We start from the raw sequence: 19,287 nt of genomic DNA, 5'->3' as shown, positions 1-19,287 counted from the left end.
TTGATGCGTCTTTGTGTGTGGCAGACAGGAGAGAGGAGCGGAGAGCGGAGGAGAGTGGGGTTAGAGTGATTAACCACTGCGTTGATGGGGATTTAGTGAGGATCGTGGTTAGTGATGGGTGGCCTATCTCTCTGGACGCTCTGACTAACCACTGATCCCCAAGAGGGTTCAGCTCAGCTCAGCTCAGCTCTGCAGCCCAAAGCATTTTCATTAAGGATGGATTGAGTTTATCTCAACAGTCCCCCAACACACACCTTCAGAAACACTTCATCAAATGTAGTGTTTTGCTTAGTGATTAGCTTCTCCCAGGCTTTTAGAGAGTGAGACTGATTCCTCTGTTTATAAACCCACCGAGTAGTCCCCCTTCAGTCAAATCTGCCCTATTCCAATATCCCCTTAATGAAGTAGGCTCTTTCTGCCATGAGGACACAAAAACTAGATTCCTTTTCAGATGGAAGCAGAGAGCAAAGGATGGGATGGATAAATGGAAGAAGGGGCGGTGTAATCGTGCACATATGTTACTGTGTAATGAAACCGTCAGCGGCGGCATGTTTTGGCCTGTCGTCTAGGACGGTTGTGACAAAACAGGACAAACACCGAGCAGATCAAAATAGCTTCTGTTTTCTTGTAAAATTCTTTGTGTATATCCAGCTTCCCTAAAGTCACTCTAACCGTGGCACAGTTGGCGGGCTAAATCAAGCTCACCCAGACTAAAACAAAATACAGTGAAAATGAATACTATTTTGCCCCTGAGCTGTCTAGAGCATAGTGGTACAGTACAGAGTGTGTGAACACCAGGGAGAAATCGGCCATATTGAGCTGGCTTAGGAGAGGAGATCAGCTGGGAAGCAGGCAAGACGCCAAATTTCTCTTTATATTTTTCCATCTCTGTTTATTTCATACTCTCTCCATCTTTACCTTCACCTTGCAACCTCTCAGACTCTTATTCCTCTCACTCAGCCTCTTATTTTGAGTCACTCTTTTTGCACTCTCCTCTCCATTCAGATCATGTCCTCTGTATCGTGCCCCCGCTATCTTGTATTCCACCCTCCCTCCCTCTCTGTGTGCCGGGTGATCTGAACCCCCCAAACATCTTGCTGTGTCCTCACAGTCTAATAAGGCTGTAATCCACACAAGCTGTCAGTTGATACAAGCATCCTTAAAAGGACAAAAGCCGAAAAACAAGAGGGAAAAGTGGACAGCTAAAAATAAAGCCTCAGCTGTCAGGGTGAAAATTTGATGAGGGTTTTGATGAAATTATATCAATGTGGCTGCAAAGCCTCCTTCACACAGCATGACACAGAGGGTAGATGAATAACAGTAAACACAGTATTAAAAAGAAATTCAACTTCAAAGTAAATAAGTCATCAATGCCAACGCACTACAAAGGAAGATGATTTAAGACTGCGTGAAGAGTGTCAGTTTTTATCAACCTGGTATATGCTGTAAATGTCAATCATATCCACATTGGTTAAATTCCTCTGTGGCATTTTAGTTTGTCTGTGTTTGGCATATGTTGTTATGATTTTTTAGACTGTTCCCCTTACTTTTGCATATGTTGCAAGTTGAGATTATTAGGCCTCTACTATATGGAGTTCTGTTAGTCAAAATGCAATCCATTAAGCCAGACCTCTGTTATAAATGCTGCTAACTGGCATGCATTCATTGTGTTTCTGTGGTTTTACTACATAAAAAATATACATATACAGAGTGCCCTGGCAGCCTACTGGTTAAGATGCATGCCACATAACCGCAACGTCTGCGGTTCAAATCCAGCTGTGGACCTTTGTTGCATATCACCCCCTGTCCCCCTCTCCCTTCAATTCCTGTCAGCTCTCAACTGTCCCTGTAATAAAGTCATTATATCATTACACACACACACGAATATATATATATATATATATATATATATATATAATTATAAAGAATTTATGGCAGAGCTGGTGTATTTATTGAAGTGGTCCCACTGCACTGGGACTCATTGTAGCCCTTTACTAGTACCTGAAGCAATACAACACACCAATGCAGCCCCTTGCGTACTACTTTCAGTTGGAATGAGGCAAAAGTCCCCTAGTGCCAATATCTCAGAAGGACCACCAGACCTCGTCAACAATACAAACTTACGAGTGAGTACTGATAAGAATCAAAATCTCTGGCAAAGTATCACACCGTACATATCTTAAATTGTGTGTTGACAGGGAAATTTTTCTAAACTAACTATTTCTCACTGGCCCTCAGGAGAGGAAGAACCATTCTACAATTTATTGGAGCTTGGAAAAGCATAGACCAGGCATATACTGAAATTGGTTATAATACTGACCATTGTGTTTTAAATTCCCACCAGCTCTGTAATGAAGGAGGGGATATGAGAAATGCAGTATCTCCCTTGACAGATAGAGAATGAATAATATCCTGCTCACTCTATGTTCCTGCTCTGTGTTGTCTTAAGCTAAGAAAACTGCCCAAAAAGGCAGTGGCTAGACTGACATGCAATGTTGAAACTACATCAAGTAGGTATGACATCAGTGCAAAAGATTCAGACTCGCATAAGTAACATCAGTACCTCGTATCTTACACATAGACAAAATTAAATGTTAGAAACACAATGGGACAAAGAAAAATATGACCTTGTTATCTAAAACAGTATCTCATTAAATTAAAAACCTTTCAATGAGGCTCCAAACAGTCAATCAGCTTACTTACATCTCTAGCTTTGCCATAGAAGGCCTCTTGAGACGCTGCCTCCAAAGACCCGATGAAGAACATTGGGTGGGTCTCTCCATACCTGCAGGACCATACAAACACACACACAACAGTACATAAACACATTAACATTGTTACATGCTAACCGTCTGTGGTTTAAAGTTGAATTAAAAGAAGAAGCACTTGACACTTAGCTCACCTTGAGGAAAATTCGGCAGTAAAGTGCAGTAAGGCATCAGCTTCATTCTCGCAATTCTCTGGCACTGCACGGGGACAAAAATAATTATACAAACATTGGATACATGCCACTAGCGTTCAATACAATCAATACAACAATATATTTCACTGAATGGTTAAACCGCTCCACAGTACATACTCATAGGTGATTTCCGACAGGTAGAGGAGCCCATTCCAAACATCTCTGAATCATCCACACCGAACTCTGATGCATCTTCAAAATCATCCCCCTCACTGTCGCTGATCATATGGACATCTGCACACTGTAAACATAAATTATTCATACATTTCCAGACTTATTTCCACAGATGTCAATAACAGAAGCATCTCCTTACTGTGTTTTATAAGTTAGCATGTATACACTGTACCCAGGGGGGAAAGTAATCCACAGCACAGAGAGTGTGTTTGTGTGTATGTGAAGATACCTCTTCCGTGGGCTCCTGGGCATTGGCTGGTGAGGACCTTCGACAAACACTGAGACGATGGCAAGGATAACTGATCCCAGAGACAGCTAGCGTCATCTAAAAACAGGAAACATAATAAAACGAGCAATATTAAGAGTAATCTACTAAGAAAGGCCAACTAGTTAGTGACACCATATGTGATTATACAAATAAAAGACTGAACTCTAATCAGAACAAAACAAACCTCATCAGAGTACCTTCCCAAATACTTCAGTTAGGCTATTTAAGCTGTTCTAATATAGGCCGTCATATCATGAGATACTTTATGACTTTCAAACTAAATCTTCCTCATCTCTCTAATCAGGAGAGAACCATGATGAGGTTTCTGCACACCTGCAGAAGCTGTTAGCGTGGTGGTGGTTTATAGTAAGAGAACACCTGACTAATGAGCTCCCAAATCCAAAGCCAGGACTGAAAATGTCAGCGTTCAGCAGGGACTCATTACAGCTGGTGTCTCCAGGCTTAGACCCCAGGGACATCAACAATACGAGCAAGGTGGTTGCAGGATGCAGTGCAAAACCAAAGACACCTGCTTTTAAAAAGTTGTGTGCCTGATTTTAGATTGATTCCCATCATGTAACAATGTGGAGCATATATATAAAAACAAATCTAAATGTCAATATTTCCTCAACATGATGGCACTTTTCTTAATTGCTGTCAACAGAGACCACTAAAAGCAGGACTGATAACAATCTAACAGTCCCTTATGGCTTGAACATACTGATAACATTATGCAACAATATATTCACTGACAAGCACTAATTGTAAAGAGCAAAGCAGAAAGCACAGATGTAAATACTTTTCTGGGAGAGTGAACTTCTAAACAACAGAACTGAGGCAGGGCATGCAGGCTGGGTGTGATAAGAGGCAGAGGAGCTTCTCGTCCCCTGCAGAGGTCCTGTGATCTGCTCCATTGTCAGGTGCTAAGACACACAAAGAGCAGCTGGACATGGTTGAATCAGGAGACGATTACACGCAACGCCAATTGAGTCTGAAAAGGGCTACACGGACTGCAGGGAGTTTCTCTGTCTCTCATAAAATAGAGTGGGTCTTCATGCTGGCCTCAGCTTCTATAGCAGGAGAGAACAGTGTAACCACTAGACCTTGTCAGCAACATACACTTACTATTGAGTACTGCTGTGTACCAGGCACTGATAAGAACCAAAATACAGAGTATGTCTATTATACTCCATCTTTTCACACTACCTTATCTTTTCAATGTAAGTAAGTTAGCAACAGCTGACAGACAAAAATATTTGTATAAAAAACATTTGCACAATTGTGACTGAGCTGAATGTATGACTAGGTGACACCATGTTCTTTGCCCCACAAAATTATAGAGATCTTTTCCTAAACTAAGATAATGAACTCTCTGGTCCTCGCTGGTCCTCTGGAGAGGAGTGACCATTTCACAATTTATTACAGCCTGAAAAACTGAACGCTGACACTGAAACTGGTTATATTATTGACCACTGTGTCTTAAATTCTCACAAGCTCAGTAACGATGCAGCAGATATGAGAGACGCAGTGTCTCCCCTGACAGATCGAGAATGAATAATATCCTGCTGAGTTCCTATTCCTCCTCCGTGTTGTCTTAAGCAAAGATAACTGCTCAAAAAAAACAGTGGCTGGATTGACATGCAATGTTGAAACTACACAAACCAAGAACTACATTGCAATTAAAGGGACACGCCGACATTCAGAGTTGCCTATAAGAGTGAGGGTAAGGTACCTCATACCTTACTCATTGTCAAAACTAAAAGTGTTAGGAATAAAAATATGACTATTAATGTGTCAGTGAATTAAAACCTTCCCTATGAGGCCTCCAACAATTAATCACCCCGGACGCAGAGACAGACATGTACACACAAAAACGGAGAAACAGATTGTGTTTCTTTTGTATTACCAATTAGTAGCGAGTGTACTCGAGAAGTAAGTGTAAGTGTCACAGCAAGGACAGCTGAGTATCCCAGGAACACCTACGAAGAACACTTAACTGAATTGCCTAGTAGTTGCTCATGTAACTTAACTCTAATTAAGTTAGTACTGTGGGCCTGATTATTAGATCTTTGTGTTTTTCATATCTTTTCAGAAAAGTTACAAATGAAACTACAAAAAATAAATATCATTCCCCAAGCAGTGAAAATAAAGCAAGTCAGCAATACTTTTGCTAAACCAAAAAACAAAAACAAAAACAAAAAAACAGAAAAGCTATGGCCATTAGAGACATGATGGGTGCCAAACCTGAGAGGTGAATTAGCATGGTGTAAGAAAGTTGTAGTTATTGAGCCAGACAAAGACATAAAGGGTCTGAGCCTTAAGGATATGAAGGAATGGCCCCCAAGTCTATTCTGCCTATTCCCCAATCGAGTGGCAATCAAACGTGAGAATCTTAACAGCGGCTGCCGAGAGGATCCCCATAAACCCTTTACCCCCTCTACTCACAATAAGAGGCTTTCGTCTGAGGGCCTAATAAGTGTATAAATAAAGTTGATCACTTCCCCTGTCAAAAACAGCCTGGAGGGTTTGAGCTGACATGGATGCAAGGAGGGGAGGTGAAAAGGAGAAAAAAATGAGTTGAGTGCCTCTCAATCCTCTTCCTCACTTTGACCCGATGGCTTCTCCTGATGTTGAGGTACACAAGTGCAGCTTGACGGCTCAGTGGTAAAACGTGGAAACAAGGCTGAAGCGCCGCAGGGCACGGGGGGTGGGGGGATGAGGTTAACCCCCCCAAATGACCCTCTCCCACATCTCCACACAAAGGAACTGGCTCCTCTTTTTTGGATTCTTTTAATTAACACTTGCATTGAGGCTCTAAGCATTCAGGGGCCGATACAGGGAAAGAATTTTCTCTCTCCCTTTCCCCCCCTCCCCTCCTTTCCCTCTCCCCCTCAACCCTTTCTTCCCTTCTCTATCTCCCTTTCTCTCCCTTCATTCTTTCCGTGTTTCATTTTTTCTTTTCTAGTGTAGGGCAGTGTTTGGATTAGGTGTCTGGCTGTGAGTGTGAGATAATTACTACTGACAGCTGCACTGATGGCAACCACAACCACAGTTCCACCTTACTCCACTTTCTCTTTGATGGGACAAGAGAAGGAAGAGAGTGAGGGAACAGGGGGAGCGTGGCAAAAAGTGAGACAGAGAGGGGAAAGGAACTGGAGAGGGAGAGTATGGGAAATGGATGGGAAATAGTGCGCAATCTCCAAAAATAAAGACAAAAGAGAAAAAAAAAAGACAGGTCAAGCGCATCCCAACCTTAACACCTGTTGGCTTCCTTGTTTCAAGCTCTTTTCTTCCTTGTTTCAAGCTCTTTTCTGCCTTGCTGAAGATAAGCATCTCTTGAGAAGTATCAGGGGTCCTGTACATTGTGTGTTGGCCTGACAATATGCGCACACACATACAAATGCAAGCCAGAGCTAGAGGCTAAGGTAGGCATAAATAAATGACTCTTGGATCAGTGGGATGCGTAAGAGAGTGGGTGTTGTGGGGTTATCTCTTACATCCAGCATGGTGTTGTGCTTCTAATATTCTACATACATACTAAAAGGCAACCAAACAAAGAAGGAGCGTCCTCCTAGTCAAACAAATACAAAAAAATGCTTGAGTTGGGAACTTCACAGAAAGAAAAACGAACAGAGCTGGAAGAGATAGAAAATGAATCAGACAGACTAACTTGGTGCTGAATGTCACCTGAAGACAGCCAATCGCACAAGGGAGGGGGGCTCTGCCTGAGCTTACTGCTGAGCCATGTTGCTATGGAAACCACCAGGCCCCCCTCAATAAACCCTTGGCTTCATAGGCCCCTATCAGGTAGAGGAGGATTCCATTAATGCCGGCTGGGAAACGGAGGGAGGTGCTGGCCTACAAGGCAAGGCACCTCTGCGGCTCTGCAGCATTAATACATTAGCAAACACCATGAAACACTGCATAAATGTCAGCAATTACAGGCTAGAAGGAAGGATGTGTGGCAGTGGGGGTTGAAATGATGAGGCGATGTAATAAGGATGTCCCACTGCCCTGTCAATCACTCCTACAGGTGTGGAGGAAGGACTGCCAATCAAAACAACTCAAATGAGATGGGGCCTGTCTAGGAAGTCTCTACGCTGTATTGTTTAGGCGAAGGAGTAGAAAAGGAGAAGGGAGATGTAGGAGGCAGGGGAAGAGGCTCAATCAGCGTATTTCAAACAGCACAGGACGTTAACGTCCCATTGGCCTCTCAAATCAACTGTTGCCAAGACCTCTGTCGTAATCTTCAGCACTGTTCAGATTGGCTTTGCCAAAGCCACAAGACTCCGGATGATTTTGAAGGCAGAGCTGGAGGTAGAGGTAGTATTTATTTTACTCTACTTGGAGTAAAACAAATTCCACCAAGTTTTAACTGTAGAAAAGTCCAACAAGTGTACTTTTCTCTGACTGAAGACTATTCCAGTGCTATCTAGACAAACAAACGATAAAATAAACTGATATTATGAAGACTTTAAAAATGTGCAACATAGATACATTATTTCTGTGGTTAATGTTTTACAGGGTTTATATACTCTACATAAACACTAAGAAATCTTCAAATCACTACTTGAACCGGGTCATCACCTTCTGCCTGCTAGAAATGAGCATCACCTCCCGTTGCTACTACTTCAACTACACTTCCTTTTGCATTTAACTTCCTTCGTGTAACACCACATACAATAACACAGTGCACTGAATAAACTGATCTGTTGTTCAGTGTTACTTGAGCATTATCCTTCCTGCTCCAATTTCTACTTTCCGCATGGCCTTGAATAATTCAGAGCACAATAAACAATGACACACATTGAGTGGACACTATCAGGGAGGGTGACGTAACACATAAATACTAGTTTCTCTGAAAGGTGAGAATTTCTTTCCAACAAACTAATTTTCTACACTCCAACAATACATAGGCATGATTTAACAAACAATGCCACAATTCAAATATCTCTTTCTCACAAGGTAATAGATATTCTGAACGAGGTGATCAATTAGAAGAACTATAATAAAATTATATGTGCTCCTTGTACCTGCAAAAAATGGTGGTAAAACACCTGTGACGATGTGTTGCAGCTAGTCACCAACTACAGCAACCAACCAGGTCTGAGACTTTAACAAGTAACTCAAACTAAACTGCTACAGCAGCCGTGCTAGAGACAACAACACTGTTATTGTCACAGTAAGTACTTGGTATTATTTTAAAAAACTGCGAATACAGTACTGGAGTTTCCATACCAACACCAAAACGATACTTTTCTAATCAGATCAAATGTCCCAAAATTCTTAAACACTGAATCCGCGTTTAAGAATCAAACATTACCTTAATAAAATACAGATAATAATAATTAACAAATTATTTAAAATCAGGAAATATCTGACCTGAAAAACTAACAATTTGACCAAGCATTCAAAGCCAGTTTTCAGTACTTGACAGTTTTCAAAATTTGATGCTACAGACACAGCTCAGTTGGTACTCAAAAAGTATTGAGATTCGATTCTCAGCCCTAGACATAGTGTGTACTATTGGACATGCACATTTGCAAACACACAAATGCAAATACGCACACACAACACACACAAATGTAAATGCAAGCAGGCAAACAAAGTAATATCACACACTTAAAGGGGAAGCAGAGTTAAGTAGTAATCGATTCCACTGCAAGCGGGCTAGTGTGCAGAGCTAAACGTAATCTGGGGCCTCTGGCTGCCATATTTATTGGCCCAAACCCCAGGAGATGAGACTGGGCTAATGAGCTAGACACTAACACTGGCTCCCTATCCGCCTGCTAGGCCAGCCAAGTCGTGGGCTTTCTCTGTTAATACCTTCAGACGTTTCAATAAGAGGGCTGTGGCTAGAACAGAGGCCATTATTACACTTCTGTCTCTGTGCTTTTTAATATCTCCTCATCCAGGAAACACAGACGCTGCAGATGTGTGTTAGCCAGGTGCCGTCTGGGCCTATGATGCCACAATGGGCTGCAATCTATTCATGATCCCTGGCCATCATATCCACAGTAACCTAGGGGGACCAGCTTAGGGTCACTGATAACCAGTCCGCAGATAACAAAATAAATATATAAATAATATAAATATAAACAATTAAAGATAAAAAAAAATGAATTATTTTCCTTTAATTTTACCTCTCTTACATTGGATATGACATTGACAATGGTGGAGTTTCCTCAGCAATGTAACTTACTGAGTAAGCATGCTATGCTGGTTTATCTCAGTTAGGTCACCTTATACTCATACATAGTTTTTCTATAGAAATACCTCAAAATGCTTCTATTCATTTAAAAATGTGCAAAATCAATGTATTTATTTCATGAATTCAAAACCATTATTTTCATTCGCCAAACACACAGAATATATGCAATAGATTTTTGAAATAAGCATGTCTGACAGTGACTGGATTTATTTTTAGCTTGCACAAATCATGTTTTCTTTTTGAGTGAGGAAAATGGGGATATTGTATGCTTTTATTAGACAGTAATACTAAAGAGACGATGGTAAACAAGAGAGGGAGATGGAACAAAGGTCGCCAGCCAGACCCGAACCGGGGACATTGCAGATCATGGTCAGCATCTTGACCCACAAGCTACAGGGGTCTTCCTTAAATAATTTATATGAGACAATATTTTCAATTATAAAGAAATATAATTTTGAAGCTAAATAAATGTTTAAATATTTTACTAAAGCCAACGTAGACGTCTACATCTCAAGGTATAAAGTAATTTCAAGGAGGGTAATTGAATAGAAAGGTTTTAATTGCTCCAACAACATTCCTATAGTGCTTCATTTTTGTTCTCTTTGTCTGATATTTATTTCTGCATGATTGGAACATGTATAAGGTATTCAAGTAAGGGATACTTTGTCAAGTATTGTGTATTCCAAAATACACAAAAATACTTCTAATTACTTTGATAATTTAAAAAAAAAAAACAACTGAAACGTTTCCTTTTCTTTTGCAAATCTATAGTCAAATCTACGGCAGCACACCCACATCCTGAACAGAAACTAAAAACATCTTCGAGTAGCTCTTTTCTTTGTTAGTGTAAAGCAGTAACAGCAAACTGCATGTCGCGGTTGCAAACTGGACAAGTAAATCATTTGGTGCCATAATACGTAAGGACTTTCACTTAGAACTGAGGTCAGTCATTGCGCTACATGTCCATAATATGCTTTCAGATTTTAACAAAGATTTGTATTTCTGTTGTAATCCCAGGCTGTTTACTGATCACATAACTGGATGTCTCCAAGGATAATGCTAACAATGATAAACCAATGATAAAGGATCATAGCAGTATGGTATGTTTGGTGGTCACAGGCTTTACAATTGCTTGGTCTGAGCTGTAATGGAACAAAAATAAAGCAAACAATCTCCTGTAGTGAAAGGATGCATAACCCTTTGTCCTCTGACCTTTTAAGCACATTAATGGGTGCAATGTATTTGCTTTCACTGTTAATATTAAAAGCTTTACTTTGGGTCATAAAAACAGGTGTAGTTATTGTTCCTTCGCTTAAGAGTTTTTGAAACAAGAATAATGGGTGACACATAGAGCTGACTGTATCCTCTGAAATACTGCATATAAAGAACAGGTTACCATTATTACCCACAAATCTGCACTGCCACTTAAAACATAGATAGATATGCAGTCTAATGGCTACTGTAGAGCCAGTTCTGGCATATATAATTACAATTGAAAAAAAAAAAAAGAAACAAAGTCAATACCAATACTTCAAATCAAACAACAATCACATAGATCTAAAAGGAAAACGTTAGCTAGGGGTTAACACAAGAATGTGTGCGCAACAGCTCCACAATGTAGCATGATAAACCATCCCATACAATTAGCATGGGAACACATATGCTGTCAAAGACGGGGTGAGACAAAAGGGGTCAGAGGTTCCTCGAGGTTCTGTATGAGGGCCGCTTCTGATCAGCTTGACTGTGTGCAGGGTGAATGGCTGGGAAGAGCGACCCTGGGACGGGAGAGGTCAGCGGGACTCAATGATGTGAGCTTTAATGTCCACAGATAGAGGACACAGGATGGGAGCCGTCTTTGACATCTTAATTAGCTTCAACATCTTACTCGCATGCTTCTGACAGATGGTTTTGGCATGGATTACAGACTGTAGAACAGTTTCCAATTTGCAAGTATTAAAATAATGTAAATCAATAATCTGTAACTCAGGGACTTTAATTTGTGGCGGACGTTTAATTGTCATTATGGCCGCTGTTTTTGATCCAAGAACCAGTGAGGGAAAGGCAGCATTTACTGTGCACAATAAAGTGAAGACAGATGCTGAAATTTCTCTGGTAGAACTATTATAGTATGTCCGTCCGTGTCCGTGTTATTTTGATAATGTTTGTGTGTGTAATGTGTGTGCGTGCTTCTTACAGAGTCATCAGATGCTGACGCAGGCCATCCCTCCCACTGTTGATGCCGGACTGGGATGTTGGTCAAGTCTGAAATGTTCCTCTTCACCTGCAAACATAAAGAGAAGATACAATTATTACTGTATATAAAAAGTACATATATCACAATAACACTATTGGTTTGAAAAGGTAAAATAAAAAACAATTATAAAACACACAACAATAAAAAACAAACAGCGAATCTCCACTAAGATCTTTCATCTCTCTCAGTACCATCCTGTCATTATTAAGTAATATGAAACCGGAAAATATTCGCATGACTAATCTAACAGTAAATACAGTGGTATATGTATTATAGTAAAGGCTACATCAAAATAACCCGCGTTCAGCATGAGGGAAAACTAGGATGGAGGTAGAGAATGAAGGAGGAGATGAGCCAAAAGAAGGGAGAGAGAAAAAAAAATTACAAAAAGACAGCCAGTGTTATCAGCATTCTTCAGATGCCACAGCTAATGCCCAGCAACAACAGCCCCACGCTCTGAAATGAACAGTATTTCTCTTCTCCCATTCATGCGCGGACGCTGTATCTGCATCACTTAATAACATTCCGTGCTTTTAAACAGTTAGCAGCCAGCAGCGCCTGTCCCGCCGAGCGCCGTATCACACCGTCCAGTGGGTTGTTGGTTTAAAGCCCTAACGCCAGCCTGATGTGCGCCAGCCGAAGGTGATCAAAGCCCGTCGGCGTCTGAGTGCTGGCGGCCGTGGATTCTAGTGCATTTGTTCGGCAGAATTCTGGCCTTCAGGCCCGCAGGGCTGGACACTGATGCTGAGAAAACTGTCTATTGTGGGGCAAAGATCCCTCCACACACGGGTCAAATCCTGTCTTTGTAAAAAGCACTGAGGAGAGATGGATCCTTGAGCATATGAGGGGCTGCTGGTCATGGACGTGGAAACTTAAAGAACGCTACAAACACAAAGTCAAAGCCAATGTCAGGCAAAGCAGGAAAGCAGCTGCAAAACACTGAACTATGAAGACTGCGGGGGCGGACTCTGCTTGGATGCTTGCACCTTAATACTCTGATATTCCTGCACTTTGCATCTGTATATGTACTTTTGTGTGTGTGAGTGTGTGTGAGAAGACAAAGACATGATGGGCTGCTTGCTGCTTGCAGAAATGACAACATTCAAATCTTAATTTATCCATTCATCAAGGCAATAGTAAATATTCTATCCAAGTTATCAATCTCTCCCTGAAATCATTTTTTATTTGTGCTGGGCCTGGCACAGCAGAGCAATTCGCAGTACAAACAAGCTGAGAAAAAAATAAAAGCACAATAATAAATGAGTGGCACAGTCCATCCTTTGTCTTTCTATCGTAAATCCCACACCACACTGCTCAGTGCCTATCCTTATGATGAGAAGCTATGGCCAGGATAGCAGGCTGGGGTCAGAGCGGGTGGCCAGTGTTATTACAGAGTGTAATATCTATGTTTGACCAGCCGGACTACAGGGATTTGACTGACCGGCTGGCCGACCGATGAATAGAGGGGAAAAGGGAGGAAAGGAGAGGCATAAACACTAGTAATGAAGAGGCTGCAGTCAGAGGTTAAAGCAGCATCAGAGAAACAACAAACTAACGCCCACCACTGAGAGAGTGAGGGTGAGAGGTGGAGAAGGAGGAGAGTGGAGGGAGACAATGAAAGGCACCTGGCAGACGACAACCTGATCTCACCACAGAAAGAAAACACAGCTACAAAGCAGGCCTGCCCACCTGAAAACACACCGCTAGAATCTGCATTTAGTCATTCACATCAGCCCTTTATGACCATATTCAAAACACAACACGATTACCAGACTCTGCATACAACCATACCAACAAAAAACAAAGTGATTTAGACTATATAGCAGCCTGACAACGGGGTGACACAACGCCTTGCCCTAGCTTCTCTAGGTAGCTGAAGTTTTTGTTGCAGCACTCAGTTAGAAAGCTTCAGCCACAGCAGCCATCATATGAGAGCAATACTGTCTAATGCTGCCCCCTGTCTGCCACCACAGTCATCTCACTGATAAGTTAGACTGCAACAAATTAAAATGTTTGTATTTATTTTGTGACTCGAGTGACAAATTTTACATGGAAAATTCTTACTACTACTTACTACTTACAATTACCAGCTAAAACTTGCTTGACCTAAAACAATGGAGTGTAATTAAATGTCATTATGAGACACTGGGCTGCACTGCTTAATGAAATATAGTTAATATGAGGCTCATGATAAGTATCCATCGATCTCCCATGTACATACAGAAGCTAAAATATAAAGCAAATGTCTTTAACAGAACAGGACTTCAATCAAAGTCTTAATAGCAAATACAGTGCTGCTGATGTGTGTGTTGCTGTTCATGCTGAGTTGAGGCAGGGGTGTACGAGCCAGCTATGCACAACGTTAGCGGGACTGGCTGTGGCGCTGAGCTGCTGGGCAATACGCCTCACGGCAAAATTAATGATCCAATCATTGTAAATGCCAATTGCCTATAATCCCTGGCTGGAAGCAAATCAAAGAGAAGGAAAGGTTTCCGTTAAACAGTCACAAGCTCTCTCTCGCTCTCTTTCTTCATCTCCCCAAGGCACCAGATGCCTTTCTTTCATTCCCTTTTCTATCCAACCTTCCTTTTCTCAGCTCTGTAGCCCTGTCTGCATTTGGTTCCTATATGTCTCCCAGCTGCGGAGCAGGGATGGGGGCCCAGGCCCAGCCCCGGGGGGCAGTAGAGGAGGGAAATCCCCAGGACAACTGGTCTGGTCACGGACAACTCAGGGCCCAGCAGCCATCCCTATTCTACCCTCTACTTCCCTGGCAAACATTTGCTCTCCAGCTTAGCTCACAAGCTAGCCAGCAACTTACCCCCACACTCTTGTCTGGTAATGCCAATCAGAGTCTACACAGCCCTGTGCTCTAGAGATGGAGAAGAAAGAAGGTAGAGAAGGGACACTGAGACAGAGAGACGGAGAATGAAGGAATAGAAAGGGAGGGGCAAGGGCAGTTCCCTGAGAGCCACAAGGCAAAGCCAGAGCCTTTGGCAAAGACAAACACGAAGACAGGACTCTATCCCTATTGATATGCACAAGCAGGGACCATCAGCTAGTTTTCAGCTAAGACAAAAGGGAGAATGGGGAGAGAAAGGTGCTCTGTAGTGGAGTCCATATGTGTCTGTGAGTGGACACAGTATGAGCAGAAAGGGGAGTCAGGCTGGCTGAATGTGGTGTTACTTCTTTGTTGCATTCTCAAGTCTTCTTATGACAGAAAAACACTCCCCCTCTTGTTTCTGTCTTTTATTATTGTTTTCATCTCAAGACTTCACAATCTAACTCCTCGTCTTTACTGCGAGCATCAAAAAATTACTTCAAAGCAACATGACTGAGGACACGTACTACTATTTGCTTGCTTCAACAGATTGTACTTGCACCTGTAGCTCATCATACTAGCTGCTGAACCTTATGAATCAGTCCCGACATGGTGTGTACACATGGTTTAAGAACATATAATTTTCTAACACATTACAGTAATTAAAAAAGGAAAGAAGTCTGTTCCCCAGCTAAAGAGTTAATATATAAAGAGCATGGTCAACATGGGGCCAACAGAGTCCAGATCTATGCAGGTTAAAGTTCTGGGCCTCATTTTCACTGCAGGGGGCCTTGAGATGCCTAAAGACAAGCATGCGTAAGGAAAAGACCGCGACATGGAGGCCTGTTTAAGCCCACATTGTCCCTTCTCTCTCCCCTATGGCCTCTTACAGCACCCCCACCAAGCCGACAGTCCTTTGCCTCCTTTCTGTGACCATGGTTCCCCCCTCCCACACCACAGGGACCCCTCCCCTGTGTTTGTAATCCCAGCAGAAACACTTAAGGTTCACAGTGGGTGCTCATCAAAACCATCTGCCTGAGAAGAGAGTGAGAGAGAGAAAGAGAGAGAGATGACGGAGGGAGGAGAAAAAGGAAAAGAGCGAAGTAGGAGAGGGCCAGAAAACCAGGGAGGCAAGCTGCCTCCTCCAGTTCAGATGTTGGTTGTACTAATCTGTTCAATTAGCACCATTACAAGCTCTGCTAGTAGCCTGATTATTATTAGTGTAATCTTCACCCTCACTGAGGAGCCAGATCTGAGCCGCAGTGAGCAAAAAAACATAAGAAAGGAGGAACACCTTTCAATGCTGCCTGAGAGTTAATGAGAGAAAGAGATGTCGTGTAAGAAAACACAAAACTGTCAAATAAGAAGTACAAATGATGTACAGTCACCACAGGAAGTAATTCAACTATATTTCCAATCCCAGATATTAAGTGTAAATAATGACAACTTGATTAATCTGTAAGATCATGAGTCAGACTCCTCTATCGTACCAGATCTGTCTTTGTGGAGTATATTTCCCCTCACCTGTAACAGCAGGCTACCCACTGTGAATAATAAATGACACCTGCTCAGGTCTCCCTCTGCATGGGGGGTTAGCGTAGGACAGTACAGGGCAGTAATATGTGTATGTGTGTGTGTGTGTGTCTCACGGGTCCAAACATTGACACAGACACACACAAACCCATTTATCTACACAGGCAAGCAAGCACACACTCCCTACGTGGTCTTCAACATTTAATCCATTTGCAGCTGCGATAGTAATAAACGATGGACAGAGAGATGTACTGTCTTCACACTGGGTCCGGTATGAGTAATTATAAATATTTCATTGGCTGCCAAATCCACTGTTTAGTTTCAGATGAAGAAAATGAATAGACTCTTTCCATTGCTCCTGCATGCCTAGCCTAGATCAAACAGTGTTCAGTCATTTAAACCACCTCCTTGACTGCAGAGACTGTTGAGAGAGAGACATAGAAAGTCGCAGCGTAGGGGGAGTGGGGAGAAAAAGAGGGGGTCATACCAGACCGCAGCTGTGAGAGTAATTATGTGCTCGGAAATGTGATTATTTGTGATGAATAATGACTCGATGGCGGAGATAGACTAGCAATGAGACTGGCAATGTTTGGCAAATGGAATGAGAGCTGTGTTATGGGAACCAAAGAATCAGGTACAATAATATTATGTATGTGAGAGTCCATGGGTGAGTTTTTGTGTTTGTGTCTGTGCATATAAAGTGACTTTCTGATTCCCTGTATGGACTGTGTTTGTTTGTGTTTGTGTGCGTGTGTGCGTGCATGCTTTAATCATACCTCCTGTATGGTTCTGGTGCCGGGGAAGTTGAGGCTGTAGTCCCTCTGGGCCTCATGGTGACTGATGACCAGCAGAAAGTTCTGGTTTAGTGACTCTGGAAGAGCACTAAACAAAGAGAGGAAAACAGCTATAACATTGGAAAAACAAGGATGAACACAGTAAATGAAATAAAAAAATGCGATTCAAATATACAAGAAGAGAGACAAAATAATGACATATAGAAAGAAAAGAAGGGGGGCAAAGAAAAACAAACATTATCACTAAGAGTGACTGAGTCAAGTAAAAGGGCACGCTGAAACTTGTCAACTAATGGTAGCCTGCTGGCCCAGAGGGAGGTGGGTGCCTCCTCTGGGGGCTAGTCGCCCACTTCACTGGTTATGTCTTAACAAGCCTGGCCAGAGCTCCACTCATCACAGCAGGCTAGCACAGCTATGACCACCTGCACAGTAACAGCATGGAGTCCATCAATGTGTTTTCGTCGCTAACAAACCTAGCTGCTATTGTGAAATAAACCCAGGAGAGCCTTCAGCACCTTCCTAATGACAAGCTCTAAAGATGCCTTAAAAACAAGATTGTACTTTAGACATACAGTAGCACAAACTGACCACATCTGCAAAGTTTGATAGGGTTAGTTTTTGGCCTTTCAAAAATATTTTGTTTTGTTCCAGAGTGCAGAAAATGCTGCAAGTGATGGACCAACCTTGAGTCTACTTTTATTCTTGAGCCAAAAAAACTAATACTAAACAGTTATTATTGTGCATCATGATACACTACTCTTCAACAGATGTTGCTGGATTACTGTTGTATTTAGCTACTTCACCTTCTCTGTCTGTCTCACAAAACATGACGTGAACATTTCATATCAGTTCATATCAATTATAAACTACTGTAAGCTGTGCCAGAGATGTTGTTGAATACTATCTCTACCTGCATCAGTTTTAATATGGTGAAACCTTCTACCATATTAATCCATAATAAAACATAGAAGCAAAGAGATAAGACTGACAAAATCTGTTAATACATAATGAAGAGAAACTGAATGAAGAAATTAGTCATTTTTACAGAAGTATTGCTAATGAAACGAACATGATATACCTTTATATCTCACCTCCAACTGAAAGAATAATTGGACCACGAATAAATTATTTTCTATCATAACCTATTTCCTATTTTTTTCCTCTAAGCATGAACAAGACCACTGGTGGGCCAAAAAGACAGACACAAGTAGTTTACAGGTAACCACTGGTCCAAGATGGCAATGGTCTCACATGTACGTATTTTATCATGAGCAGAGACCTGGTAGTGGAGACACAGGTCCAAGAGGACCTGAAGGAGCAGAGTTTACGGCTTGGCACCATGGCTCGCTCAGTGGCTGACAGCAGTGACAGAGATGCTGCGAGCGGTGCAAAAGCAGACACTTTGTGTGTTTCACGTAGAGAGGAGGAGGTGGGGGAATCAACTTTTGGAAGCTTCATTTACAATAAGCTGTGAGGTTAAGTAGCGTTTTGAGCAAACGCTGGGTCTGTGAGGCTGAATATCAATGGGAGGCTTAAGGGCCGAAGCAGGCACTTAATCAGGGCTCAGAACCCAAGGAGAGGAGGAAGAGTTGAGAGAAAGAGAGGGATGGGGGAATTAATATGTAGCACACACATTAATAATGCAATCACACCCTTAATCTGCACAGATCTGGACGAGCTTATGTTAACAGAAGCTCAAATTTACTGTAATGACATCATATTTACATTGACTAAAACTACGAAATCAATATGTAAATGTAATGTTTGTTGTAGCTAACTGGGGAAGATTGGAAATGTGTGGAGTGGGAAGGATGGATGCATATGTAATAGGGCTGAGCAGAAGGATGAGAGAGAGAGTATGTGTGTTCGAGAGCGAGAGTGAGTGAGAAAGAGAGAGAGAGGGAGAGAGGGAGAGAGAGGAGAAATGGAAGGGGTAGGGACACATAAATAAGGATCTAGCTAATATCATGATTATGTTTGGACACAATCCCGAGCTACTGCTGGCAGGCAACTAGCCTCCTAAATAGACAGAGATTGAGGGTAAACTGAGTGGAAGTGTTACTCTGTCCTTCCAAGCAAAGAAGGAACATCTTATCAGCCGCTTATGGCAGACCGACGAGCCATTTGGTGTGTGTGTTGGTGGAGTTCTGTTCAAGATTTACTTTGAAAAACCACATCACTCATTGTGTTCTATAGTACAAATATAGCCACTCAAAATATCAAATGCATTCAGAGGGGAAAAGAACTGCCGTTCATGATGAGTCATTGTCTTG

General features: G+C 41.9%; 1 protein-coding gene across 1 annotated transcript in view; it reads right to left on the bottom strand.

Annotated features, from left to right (window-relative positions):
• The window catches only part of faf1 (Fas (TNFRSF6) associated factor 1), a 62,780-nt gene that overhangs the window by 27,307 nt on the left and 16,186 nt on the right, over window positions 1-19,287 (bottom strand). Inside the window, exons 7-12 of the mRNA XM_044362012.1 lie at window positions 16,997-17,102; window positions 11,810-11,896; window positions 3,366-3,461; window positions 3,080-3,203; window positions 2,903-2,966; window positions 2,704-2,785 (exon numbers count right to left, since the gene is read on the bottom strand). Of these exons, the coding sequence (XP_044217947.1) occupies window positions 2,704-2,785; window positions 2,903-2,966; window positions 3,080-3,203; window positions 3,366-3,461; window positions 11,810-11,896; window positions 16,997-17,102 (559 nt within the window). The remainder of the gene's footprint in view (window positions 1-2,703; window positions 2,786-2,902; window positions 2,967-3,079; window positions 3,204-3,365; window positions 3,462-11,809; window positions 11,897-16,996; window positions 17,103-19,287) is intronic.

The sequence above is a fragment of the Thunnus albacares genome, chromosome 9 (genome assembly GCF_914725855.1).
Source record: "Thunnus albacares chromosome 9, fThuAlb1.1, whole genome shotgun sequence".
Taxonomy (NCBI): domain Eukaryota; kingdom Metazoa; phylum Chordata; class Actinopteri; order Scombriformes; family Scombridae; genus Thunnus; species Thunnus albacares.
Note: the sequence above shows the minus strand (reverse complement) of the source record. Positions and strands in the feature narration are given on the sequence as shown.